The 13,457-nt window shown below is 46.2% G+C and overlaps 1 protein-coding gene across 3 annotated transcripts in view; it reads right to left on the bottom strand.

Annotated features, from left to right (window-relative positions):
• The window catches only part of ESCO2 (establishment of sister chromatid cohesion N-acetyltransferase 2), a 630,612-nt gene that overhangs the window by 223,503 nt on the left and 393,652 nt on the right, over positions 1-13,457 (bottom strand). For 2 of the 3 annotated variants that reach the window (XM_069605632.1, XM_069605633.1), the window contains exon 9: positions 982-1,125. The exons of the other annotated variant lie outside the window; for it this stretch is intronic. In XM_069605632.1, coding sequence (XP_069461733.1) covers positions 982-1,125 — 144 coding nt within the window. The remainder of the gene's footprint in view (positions 1-981; positions 1,126-13,457) is intronic. 3 annotated transcript variants of the gene reach the window in all.

Here is a 13,457-nt window from a genome sequence, read left to right as displayed (position 1 = left end):
AAGCAGGCCGTGCACAGCTTCTATTCAGTATAGGAGGCTGAACTTGCAGGAGCAGACCTCTTGCTGTACCATCAAGTTTCAAGGATGCACTCCAGAAGAGAGCTGGTCAGTCCACTGGTTGATCGAGGAATACTCAGCAGGCAGAGATCCTTGAACCGGAGTCGGGACAGATAATTTCCCCCAACCCAGATGCTGAAGCAGAAACAAGGGCCCTCTTGATATCGGGACATAGTAGGGGTGAAAGTGCTAAATCACCAAAGGACCGGCAAACATCACATGCCACAGATTTTTATAGTATATGGCACTCTTTGTGAAATTATGTATTAAATGCCAAAAAGTGCAGGCAAAAAGTCAAACAATATGGACTGCCACCAACCCATTCTGAACCCATTGTAATTCTAACCACAAAGTTTCAAAAATAAAGGTTAAAGCATGTGAAGGAAAGCAGATGGCTTTACTTGCCTCCAAAAAGTTAGGGCATCAGTCAAAGAATAGCAACAAGAACAGGTCCCATAGAAGTCTATGGGAAGAATGTAGCAAAATGAAAATCTTTCCTAACAAAGCTAAAAAGGCATCTAAAGGTTAAAAGTATGTGAACAACAATGGAGAATTCGTACTAGTCCATATACAGGACTTACGCTAGTTTCAGTGAAAAGCAAAATAAATTACCTAGTGGAGAACTAAGATATCCCATTATAACGAGAACATCTCCACAAAACATCTGCAAGCAGATATTCTTTCTGCTTCTACTATGCTCAATGAATATCCATGCAGGTTTTTAATTTACGGTTGGTGTAAAATGAAGTCCAAGGTTGTAGCTTCACTGCTAGTAAGTACATATTACTTTATATATGAAGTTAATTTGTAAAAAAAAAAAAGGCTGAGTGTATTTGAATAGTTTAAAAAAAACCTCAGTGTGTTTGCACTTCAAAACATTTGGTGGCTAGAAAGTCTAGCTACCTTGTTACTACTGCCACATACCTGTTTGATCGGTTCTGCAATCAAGCACCCGATGATCTTCTTATCATTGGATACAAACATATATGTTTTAGCCTTGCTTGGACAGCTCAGTGTGGCCTGCTTGAACCCCAGCTCACTATCAACAAGCTCACGCACCTCTTCTGCCTGAAAAGAGGAATGGAATCATATACTATCCGTGTATTTGATGCAGGTCTTAACTTTCAAGTGTGGGAGTCTTTCAAAGAACAACATACCTAAGAAAATCTCTTTTTAGAAAGTAGAATGGCAGTGCTTTCAAAATAAAATGAAGGTACTTACAAATCTAGACAGGTATTATGGTATCCGTGAGCAGCAAAGTGTGCACAGCTCATGCACCAGTGTTCCACAGTCTTTGCAGGATGCCCTTCCACATGGGCACCACAAACTGTAAAAATACATAATACTGCTTCTGGTAGGCAACCGTTAGGGCCAGATTATGAGCTATGGCAAATACTGGAGTGAACAGCCGACATTCCCATTTAGTTTCCAGCATGACCATTTTTGGCCCTTCAATAAAGAAAGCAGTGCTGCAGAGAGCAATACCTTTATTATAAAAGAAAAAAACACTTGCAGTAGATGTTAATGACACCTGGCAGCTGCTGTACTTTAACTTTGTTTACATGCAAAACACAAGTTTTAGTAGAATTCCCTCCTAGTGCCTGGCTTGCATTAGTGACGGTTGTAAGGGATGTTGTCAAGACATAAATCTGGTACATACAAAATGTGAGGATTTTATGCCAGAATGCAACATACTTAACTTGAACAGAATATGGTCGTTTTAAGAAAAGTTCTTCCTCCATGGAAGAACATCTCTGTTTTTGAATGCACCTTAGAATTGGTAACTCAGTCACTTCTCAATGAAACTAATGTAAGGAAGACTTTGTTCCGAGGTGAAAACATGAAGCCAACAAGAAGTACAAACTAGTCACCCTGGTTACTAGGATCTCCATAAAGAATATCCTCACGAAAGGATCAAACACTCATTAAGAAGCATTGAAATAAAAAGGTATGGTGCATGTACAGGAGCTGCAAATTCAAATTAATACAGTTACAAATTAATAATCACTTTTGCCAGTTGGATATGTACCAGGTACTTTGCAGTTCTCCTTCTCCTCCAGCTTCTGGTACAGGCGTTGGGTAAGGTTTTCATATTTGTGATAAATCTTCCCGACCTGCGTCAACCCCAGAACTTTTAGCTTGAACCTGGTGGTTATTTTTCCTTGTCCCTAGGTGAGTGGGAATCTGACACCCCCAAACCCTCCCCCCTCTAGTCTTTTTTCTTTATGGTTGACCTTTTTAGGTCTCTCCATAGTGTCTGTATGGATGTATAGTTCCCTTTAACTTAGGGGCTGCATTTAATTTAATGGGAGCACACAGCATGTAAAATGCAGTGGTGCTGTGTTGCCTGTGGGCTTACCTTTTTAATTTCCCTTTATATATTGGGTGAATTACTGTTCAAGAGTAAAGTGGGATTTCCATCCCCTTTACATTTTATATAGTGAGTCAGCATACCCCATATTACGTGGAGTGCTTGGGAGATGCACTATATCCCCTTTCTCACTGTACAGGTAACTTTTTTGTTACAATTACAAGTTAACTTGAATGGCTTGTGGAAGTGTTTTTACCTTAGCGACTTTTTAGTCATATTAATCGCAAGCTGTCAAATCGGCCAGGGTAAAGTATAGGAGGGTTACCATTCTGCTAGAATGGTGGACTCCTCCTTTTTAGCCATTTTTAAGTATCGTATCTTGGGTCTTCTGCCGTCCTAGGTGGGAAATATCCTATCTTTGGCAGGAGCCCTTTGTGTTTCCTGCCGAGGCGCCAAAGTGTCTGAAGGCAGAAAGTGTGGGAGGAGTCCAAAACTCTGCAGCCTTTTGTCTTCCAGCTTTCTGAAAGGAACCAGTTCCTATTGGGGAGCTGGCTGTCCTGACAGCCAGTCCCCCCCATTCTGTAAACTGCAGGGAGATTCTGCAGACGTTTTGCTGTAGTTCCTGATACTCAGATTCAGAAAGCTGCAGACAAGCCGACCACTGCAGCTGAATCCGAAGAGGAAGATTAAGACTATTGTAACAAATTCTAGTGACCGGAGAGACTTCTGTGTAACCGGAGCCTGATGTAACCCTTCCTTCCAAGCGACCTGGGGGGTCCTGAAAATGACGACTCCTACCAAGAGGCTGGTGAGACCCACTAGTCTCAGCAAGATCTGCATTTCGAGCCATCCCTCGACGAGCTGCGAATTTGTAGGGCTGCAAACCACCAATACCAGGGGACCTTGAGCCAGAGTGTAGTTCAACGTCGTCCGAAGTCAGATTCCTGCTGAAACATTTGACTCCTGCTGGACCTCGAGACATGATTCGAATCCCTGAAGTCCCCTCACCAGAGAGCTGGGCCGAGTAAATGGAGAATCCGACCAGCGATATTCGTTCTCTCAGGCCTGTAAAAGGGTGCCAAAGCAACATAGCTGCTAGAAGCCCAGTGTCAGTTTCTTTTGGCTCCAGACCAAGGACCAAGACTCCATGGGCCAGGTTCTGTGCTGCTGCATCATGATGGCATCCACCCAAAAGCTCTTATTTTCTGCTGAGGTACTGCATAGGCTTGGGTAATACCTCGAGTCTTGTGTGACTCCTTTGAGGCGGAGTGGGTGATTCGAGTATTTGCCCATACCATTTGCCCAGGCTTAATGCCGGAACACATAAAGGGAGCCTTCTATGAAGTCCCTGAACACTTAACTCTAAATGGAATACTTGTCGCAAGAGATACCCTCTGGAACTCTTGACTTTCCTGCAACTGAACCCTAGACCACTAGGGTCCCACTTCTGCCTCTGAAAAAACTCATACTCTAGACTAGGGAAGAACTTTGATAAGGCTAAATATAAAGCGTCGAAAGTGCTTACTTGTAAAAGAAGTTAAACTGTAGCTCTGTAATATAACAAGTTACAAAGTGTCCTGAAGTTTATACTTAAGTTGCTTGTTGCTCCTTTAGAAAGTATGTACGTTGGTTTACTTTTAACAGTTTCACTCTTCTTAAAAGTAATAGTGTTGGTACTGTTTTATTATTCTTGAGTGAATGACTGTAAAAGCTTACCAATAAGGTTTACCTGCTTGAATAACTGTTCAAGTGTACCATTGGGTTTTACTTGCCTGATCTGCTTCCGTGCATTTTTAAAACAGTCTTTGAGTTCATACACGTCCGAGCTGCTTGTAGCGCCTGTAAGATGTCTATGAGTCCTTACTTACCCTGAACTGCTTATTGCCCTTCTCAAAAGTCTGCTAAGAGTTCTTACTTACCTTAGAACTGTATTCTACACTTCAGAAAAGTATCCTTGGTAGAACTAGCTATTAGGTAGCGGACAGTTCATATACCAATAGGTTATACTGACCTTGAATAGCTAGCAGTTTCTCCTCTTTAACTAATGTTGGGTTGTGCTTTAGATGAATTGCTTTAGTGCACTTTCAAAATGTTTCACTAGGTTCTTGTCCACGAGTAGCTTAAGGCCCCTCTAGAAGGTATACGAGTTAAGTTACTCCCTCTGAACTGTGTTCTTAAAAGTAACATTGGTGTTGTAACTGTATCCATTCATAATAGAAGAAAGTTAAATATGTTGCAAAAGATACTTGTAACATTGTTGGTCTAATTACGTTATGGACAATAGGGTCTGCTGCCCTTGAACTACTAATGGTATTCTAAAAATCTAACTACTGTGGTTTTATTCCACGAGAATAGCTTTATGCCATTCTGAATGTGTAACTTTAGGTTTGACTCGCTTTGAATTGCTGATTGCTATTCTTAACGAGGTTATACTTTGGTTTGTAGACCATAAGTATTAAGTTGGCAAGATTTATCTTGGCCTACATGTATTTATAATAAATCATTTTTACACTACACAGTTTTCAGTGTTTCATTGGACCCTATGTATGCTACAATTTCTTTGTACCAACTTGCAGCCCTCTCTGCCTCCCAAGATAAGCCTGGCTGCTCTGTCCATGCTACCAATATTCTCAGCTGGTACAGCTTTATACTAAGAGTGGAGTTTATGTACTGCTTCTTATATGGTTTTATGAAGCCCTTAGTTGTACTTTAGAAAAACTGTCTTAACAGCAGGCTATGCCAACCACTTGCGAAAGAGGGAAAGCAGGACACTGGACTAATGATGGTCTCTGCTTCTTCATGATGCAATAGTTTTGTTAGGCGTTACCTTCAGAACCTCCAGAAAGAGTCCATGAAAGTTTCATACATTTAAAACTCAAATGGAAGAGAGAAGTTCTACTTGGTCGGTCATATGTACCGTGCCTGATCTGGGGGCACAACGATCACCTCAACAGGGTGTTGGGGGGAGGTTCTAAGCAATAGGAGGCAGAGGCAGTGTAAGCATCCTAGAAGGTAGTGGCACTAGAGGCATGGACACCATCTGTAGTGGAGGTGCCAGAGCCTGGGGCACCATCTGCGGTAGAGGTACTGGATAGTACCACAGCAGAAGGTGGAATACTCCATACACGAGACATCTTCGCAGTCTGCATCACCTCCAAGTTGGTAACAAAGAACTTCATCACGGATTAAGTCACACAGAGGGAAACCAGGTAGGAATTGTTCCACCTGCCCGAGTCCTAATGTGTTTGTTGGTTTATGTGTATTGCAGAGATTGGTCATGAAGGAAAAGCTGGTGCAGGACAGAGTGGGGGGGGGGATGCAAGCAGGTGTAAGCCTTGGACAACCTGAACATCAAGTGGAAAAGGAAGGAACTAAATGTCCCTACAAGGTGATCATCAGTCCACCTTGTGTTGGCGGTGTGCAGTCTGAGTCGGTTATGGAAGTAGCTATCCTAGCCATGCACCCTCATCCACATAGCTCGATGTAGCATGGTCAGTTCCCAAAGGAGTAGAGGAATAACTGGAGTTTGGTGCTCTGGCAGGGGGCACGTGAGTGCATGGAGTCTCCAGAGAATATTGGGCAGCAAGAATGTGGTGCCTTCTGATGGCCTCATGTGTTGAGGAGGGTGTGGCCCCCACGCTTACTTGGAAAGGACAACTCTGGCGAATACCAGTAAAACACGATGGCAACAGTACCTCAATTCTGTGAAGAACTGACTTCTGACTACAGGATTACAGTAGTGGCTAAAACCACCTACTCTGCTCTCATACGTCTACAAACCAAGAGTGAACCCAATCATAAAGGTAAATCAGGCACAGTTAAGATATTTACCTTCGACTTTTGGGGTAACATGAGCCGAGAGAAGGTTATACTCGAGAGGTGTGAATGTGAAACAGTAGTACCCAAACAGAAAAATACAACAGTCCAAAGTAGAAATGTCTAATCAAGGTTCTATAAATATATATCCTTTAAGCAGATCATATGCAAAACTAGCTAAACGGAATACACTGCAAAAAGCCACCCTGTAGAAAGAATGCTGAATATGCAAGAGAAAGGAGGCAGCCCTGTGGGGTATGAATCTGGGCTAAAAGACTTCTTGAGCATGGGTATGTTCCTGTAGCAAAAAGGATTAAAAAAGGGACCTAGCCAGTCTCTAGGGTCCATAAACGAACCGCAGGGCAGTTGGCAGTCAAATACGTTTTGCTGTTCTTCAGAGGTTTGACAGTGGCGAACCAAGCTTCTAGGTGCTATGCGGATGGTTCGGCTCAAATGCGACAGTGGCAGTAGTCCAGGTGGCAAGCAGATGTCGAGTCAGGATAAAACTAAGTCACTGAAGTTCAAAGGAATGCTCTAGTGATGCAGATGATGGAAGTCACCAGGTTTGGTTTGACGGTCAATGTTAGAGACAGCAGGCGAGCTGAAGGCAAATGCACAGGCCGAGTCAGTTCGATGCAGTGATCGAAGGTTGAAGTTCGGAAGAAAACCAGGATCAATTTGGCCGTCGACTGGTTCAGTGACGGAAGGGCTACAGGTTGGAAGGACCTCTGCGATACCCTCTCCCTTTCTATCCTCCCCTCTGGCCCGAACCACTCTGCAGATGTCTTGATCTCCTCTGGCCTCCCACTCTCCATCCCTCTGTCCACTCGAGCGATCACTCCCTCCTCATCTCTCCCCCCCCAGACCAAGCCCACCCAAACACTGCCACCTACCTTCTTGGACATCTTTCCCATGAAGCGTGCGTCAGTTGAAGCTTTCACCGTCCCCTTCTCTCCCCCCTCCACCTCTGGCCTACTAGCATCCTGACACAGCCCCGTCTATGCTCTGCTCTACTCATCTCTGATGCTCTTGCCCCGGTCATTAGGATCCGCTTGAAGCCAAATATAATTCCTGGTATGACTGACCTTGCTACACTTAAACTTAAGTGTAGGGGGGCTGAGAGGAAATGGGGGGACTCTTGTTCATCCTCTGACAAACTGACCTGTCGCCTGCTTCAAAGCTTGGAGACATTTTCATCCCCTACAGTCCCCTACCTGCACTTAACACCTGATGTCTGCACTTACCCTTGACCTTGCCACTAGCTGGCCGCACCTTTACTTCTTGCTTTATTTATTCCATTTATTTTTCATTGGCGATCCCACGTACTGCACTTTTCCCCCTTCCTCCCGCACTTGCACAATGTCAATGTCACCTGGCCTAGTAAGATCGCCGTCTTTGTCTTCCCTCCGTTCCCCCTCCCTTGTCGTGTTGCGCCTTGAAACACTTGTGTATAGGAATGTTATAAATGCCATAATATATCAGAACAAATACTCTGGGACTCAGCCTACACGTCCCAGCAATCAGAATGAATCGAAGAAGAGCGACGAATATCTTGGGACTCAGTCCACTCGTCCTCACGAGTGGCTTGAGAATAAGAAATGGCCTGCAGTAGACAGCGCGTGTGAAGAACAAGTTACTTACCCATGGTAACGTTCTTTTGACTGGATGTTCCTCCCACGTATTCCTCATCTTGTGATATTTCCATATCCAGCTGCTTCGGAAACCCTTTCCAGCAGAGGACAGTGAGCATCGATGCCCGTCAACTCGATGACGCTCGGAGGCCTCCGTCTCGATGTAATCAATGTTATAAAGCGCGCACCACGACTGTTGGTTTCACTTCTGTTTTGAAAGCATGTATAAGATACACTACACCCAACAATTACTCCTCCTGAAAGAGCCAAGATTGGAATCACAGGGACAATTCTACTGCGGGGCAGGTTGGGCGGAGCGATGAGGAATACGTGGGAGATTGTTCCTTGCCTACCGGATAGAAGGGCGCACAGGTTTTACCCTCATCTTTGTCGAGTTTTTTGACCTGGGCGTGGATTGAAGACTTGGAGGGGGTAAAGGCAGCATTCTCGAATACTTGCATCATGTAAACTCTGAACTTCTCCCACTGGAGGCCAATTTCGTCTGGCATTTAACCAGTTCTGGGGAGGAACTCGACGATGGCGACCTATGGTGCCTTTTCTTCCAACGTCGCGAAGATGAGTGGTGAGAACCACTGCATGATCTTGATCTTTGTCTTCTTACGACAAGGAGATATATTTCTCGAGTCATCTGAAGACTGTCTTTGACGGAGTCGACAAAGGGGATTTTGACCTAGCTGCCACTAGCTTTCCTCTTCGCTCTTTCAGGGCTTTCGCCGTCATCGATGGGCAGGCATTGCAGTCAAAGGTAGCACGAGAGGAACATAGGCACCACAGACGCACCCGATCAGGGTCCGTAAGGGACCTTTTCGCCCCACAATTCTGGCACTTCTTAAACGCCGACCTCAGTCAAAGACGCCGATGACGATGCCATTTGAATGATTTTTATTCAAAGATTCTCGTAGGGAACCGAAGTGCACTGTATCTGAAGCAATACTTTTCGCTGGAAAAGAGAACTGAAGCCAAAGGTCACTGCACGCACTTTATACCATCAATGACGTCGACTTTGAGACTGAGGCCTCCGAGGGACATCGAGTCGACAGGCTTCGACCTGCAGCGCCCTCCGCAGGAAAACATTTCTGAAGCTGGATATGGAAATATAAGATGGGGAATACGTGGGAGAACAATCCAATCGAAGAGACATATGATAATCATTATCGAATACACAAAAAGTTGAAGAAAGTGACATTAAGAGTAAGGGGAATACAAAGGATTACTTTTTCCAGTGGAAACTAGGAAAAGAAGGACTTTCAGAGACAGTGAAGAGACTTTTGCACAGTATCCCTAAAACACACAAGGCTAAAGAGGGCAGGCCTAACAGGAAAGCAAGCAGGGGCACGACTGGGAAAAGCCCCCTGCAGGAACTACATCATTTACTTAAAAGATAAGGCTCAACAATATCTGTGAAATACATATTAAAAGCCAAAGAACAACATCTAGGAGGGAAGGGACTCATTCTCCTGGTGTTATGTTTTGCATAGTGGTAGGAACATAATAGCTTATAGTTGGATGGAGGACAGACTTTTACTTTTGAACTTTAGACAATTAGCACATTTGTTTGGCGAGCTATGGAATTCGCCATAGGCATAGCAAGGCATTTTTTTCTTATTAAATAAAGTGTAAGGAACAAGTTACTTACCTGTAACTGTTGTTCTCTAGCATGGGTCTGGCATGTATTCACATGCTCATGAATATTCCCCGTCAGGCTGGGAATCCTCGGTAAAGAAAAAATCAGTATCAGTTTCATTTCTTAGTAGTAACCAATCACTGATCTCTGGGTCATACTGCCCCCAGCCAATGACTGCCCTCTCCCTAAGCCCCGCCTCTGGCAGCCATCCTCAGATTTGGTAGCACGCCAAGTGGCAGTATGACCAAGTGAAGAGCCGCAGAGGGGTAGGTGGGAGGGTTCGCATGTGAATCCATGCCAGACCCATGCTGGAGAACAACAGTTACAGGTAAGTAACTTGTTCCTTCTCCAGCATGGGGTCTGGCAGGGATTCACATGCTCATGAATAAAGAATACATAGCAGTATAAACATGCACAACCACAACCACGGGAGGTGGCAACAGGCTCAACATTAAGCAACACAACAACTCAACATTATGCATCTCTTACCTCCTCACCAGGCTCACCTTAAGCGAACAGGTTGCGCAGCACTGCTTGGCCGACCCTGGACTCCTCCCTGGAGTCCCGATCGACGCAATAGAATCTTGTGAAGGTGTGCGTCGACCTCCACGTAGCAGCCCTGCAGATGTCCAGTGTTAGCGAGAATTCTCTCTTTAGGCAGAATTTCCTAACCTAGTGAGTCCCCCAGCAGCTTTGCTGGATTTCTGGAGTTTGTTTTTTTCTCCTGCCAAGAGTGAGACTCTTTCTCCCACTCCTGGACATGATTTATGGTATTCCTTTGACTGTTAATGTGTTTTATGGGATATGGGGTCCTTTACTCCATAGGGTCTTATGTGTTTTACTATGCGAGTTACACAGCACCCTCCGTGCAGTGACACAGGGGTGTCATAGTGACACCCCACCATAGACTCCATACCCTGAGACTGACTACTGTCTCCCAGGGCATGTAAAGTCACCATTGGCTTTACTAGTCCCAAATTATTAACAGAAACCAGTACAAACCATCATATTGTGGGGACGTACTGGTCGGGGCAATTCGATTGCCCCGGGGTCTGTTAGTCGACGGGGCACGTCTCCGTCCCCCCTGATCGAATTTTGGCTGGTGGCAGTGGAAACTACTTTTTAAATTCGACCGCAAATATATTCCTATGGGATTTTCCCATTGTTCGAGGCTACCAACATACCGCCGGTTTATTTAATATTTATTCGCCGGTTGGTATTTTTTGCCAGGACTCTATTCTAAAATGGCGGTGTTCTCTTCTGTGACTCCAACCCAAGCCGAGCCCTTTGTTTCACTTTTTGGCGGGCTTCTCCACAGAAGCCTCCAAAAGTGGTACCAGTCTGTCTGGGTGCCACAGGAGGTGTGGGAGGGGGTTTAGGCACACTGGACTGAGTTACCTTGGTAACTCAAGTCGCACTCTTGTCTGATTGGCCCAAGTGGTGAGCCGGCCGGCTCACCACTTAGCATGTTTGATTGACAGCTAGGCTGAGTGAGTGGGGTGTGCTGCATAAAAGCAGGGCTTTGGGGACTGGAACTTGAGAAGTCGCCACAGGACCTGTGAATCCGACGAGGGAGAAGCTGAGCCGACCTACCACGACAACACCACCGGTGGAGCCCTGTGGAACCGACTCGCCACTTCCCGACGACAGAGAAGGTCTCCCGGCTGGAGAGGCTTCTTCCCCTGACTGGTGGGCACAACCAGTTTACCTTCTTCTCTTCGCACCCCAGACCGGCTTGTGGTCGAATTGCCCGTGCCAAGCACCCCGGCAACCGGATAGCCACTGACCACTGGACCGCGAATCAAAAGACCGTTCCTTTTACCTGAGAAACTCTGCGGCTGGTTTCTTCCCTGGCAGTGCAACGGACTCCTGTCTTCCTCCCCGACGAGATCCTCTCTTCCCCTGGACGAAGCACTGACTTGCATCCGCTACCAGGAACAACTGCCCCTGCTGGAGTATTCTCACCACTTTAAGGTACCGTGTCCGCCAGGCCTCCCTTTCTAAAGATTGCTACAAAGTAATAATAACCCCTTAACCTTCTGGACTGGGCTGGCCGCCTTGACCTAACTGGTCCCTTTCTTTGGTCCAACTCTTTTTGAACCTTTTCAAGACTTTTGTGCACTGCAACCGTGTGACCTTGGACACATTTCGTTTGATCCTCTTAAGTGGATCCAGCCTACTGAACTCTTACTTCACGGTTTTACTTTGCCTTCCTTTCTTGTGTTCGTGAAAATGTGTTGGGATCTGTTTTATATTTATTCTCTGCTTTTCGCTCCCTTTTAAAAACAAATTATTAGAGTGCCATCTACGCTAAGCGCTCACCGCTGTCTGAAAATAAGTGGGGCTTTACTTAAGACTTGTCTAAAATTCTTCTAAGGGAGTGTATATCTTTTAGTGACCGTGTTTTTTAATTGCTTACCATTAGTGCCTGTGTGTTTTTCTAGATGTGGTTTTAAATAATTATATCTCTTTTACACCAAGCCCTGGTCAGTGTTTACTTGTTCTACTGTGTTCTTTTGACCTATTGTGAATACTCTGTATACTGCCTAATTCTTCTTGAGGGAAGTCTGACTGCTCAGCCACAGCTACCAAGTGAATCTGTGTGGTACAGACTGCTACCAAGCGGGTTTACTGCAAAACACCTGTAGTCTTAAATCTTTTGCAGTGGTCCCAGAGGGAACTGCACAGGTTTCTGCCTAACATCCAGCAGGGGCACACCAGACAGGAACGCCATGGTAGCAGCGATCGCTCTGGTCGAATGGGCTCTCGGATGGCCGGGCAGCGGTCGGTATGCCAACCGGTGACAATACATGATGCAGCCGGAGAGCCATCTGGAAATTGAAGTCTTCGAGAGAGCCTTCCCTTGATTCACAGACCCAAAGTTGACGAACAGCTGTGACGTCTTCCGGAAACTCTGTGCGGTCCACGTAGAACTTCAGTGCTCTAGCTACATCCAGCGAGTGCAAAGTCCTCTCGGCCGGTGTCGAAGGCGACGGGAAGAAACTGGTAGCACCAAGGGCTCGTTGAGGTGAAAGTCTGACGGCTCCTTGGGCATGAAGGAGGGGTGCGTCGTAAGCACTACCCTTGTGTCATGAAAAGTCAAGTATTGAGGCTTGCAAGATAGGGCCTGAATCTCTCCCACTCGTCGTGCAGAGGTGATGGCCACGAGGAACGCTGTCTTCCATGACAGGAACTTCAAAGGCGCCAAATGCATAGGCTCGAATGGGGCTCCCATGAGTCTGGTCAGCACCACATTAAGTTCCCACGCCGGGGCAGGTGCCTTCACCGGTGGGAATGATCGGAATAAACCCCTCATAAATTCCTTTACCAGGCGATGAGACCACAAGGACACCCGTCCCGTAGTCCTGGTATATCGGGAGATGGCAGCCAGATGTATTTTTAATGGAGGCGTGAGCCAGTCCAGCTTTGGCCAGCGACAGCAAGTACGGTAGCACTTGAGGGTCCATAATCCGCAGAGGGTTAATCTTCTGTGCACGGCACCAGACAGAGAACCTCTTCCATTTATGACCGTAACACTTGAGCGTTGAGGACGCCCTGGCCTTTGCAAGAACCTCTCTGCAATCAGCCGGGATATCGTACCCTCCAAACTCTAGTACTGCAGGAGCCATGCCTACAAGTTCAGCGACTGTGGGTCGTGGTGTATAATGGCACCTTCTTTGGAGAGAAGATCCATGTCCGCCGGCAGCCTGACCGGCGGGGACGTTGACAAGTCCAGAAGGTCCGGGAACCAGACCTGCCTCGGCCATGCCAGTGCAACGAGGATCATCCTGCACCTGGACTTCTTGAGCTGGTTGATGAGGTGGAGCAGCAACGGCAATGGAGGGAACGCGTATAGAAACAGGCCGTCCCAAGGGAACCAGAAAGCATCGCCCATGCTGCTCGGCTGTGGGAACCTGCTGGCGAACCTCTGGCACTTGAGTTAGTCGCCGTCACGAACAGGTCGATCTGGGGTTTGCCCCATCGTTGGAAGAGTCGA

This window comes from Ambystoma mexicanum, chromosome 4p (genome assembly GCF_040938575.1).
Source record: "Ambystoma mexicanum isolate Mex_15411 chromosome 4p, UKY_AmexF1_1, whole genome shotgun sequence".
Lineage (NCBI taxonomy): Eukaryota > Metazoa > Chordata > Amphibia > Caudata > Ambystomatidae > Ambystoma > Ambystoma mexicanum.
The sequence above is the reverse complement of the archived record's forward strand: the minus strand, read 5'-3'. Positions and strand labels throughout refer to the sequence as shown.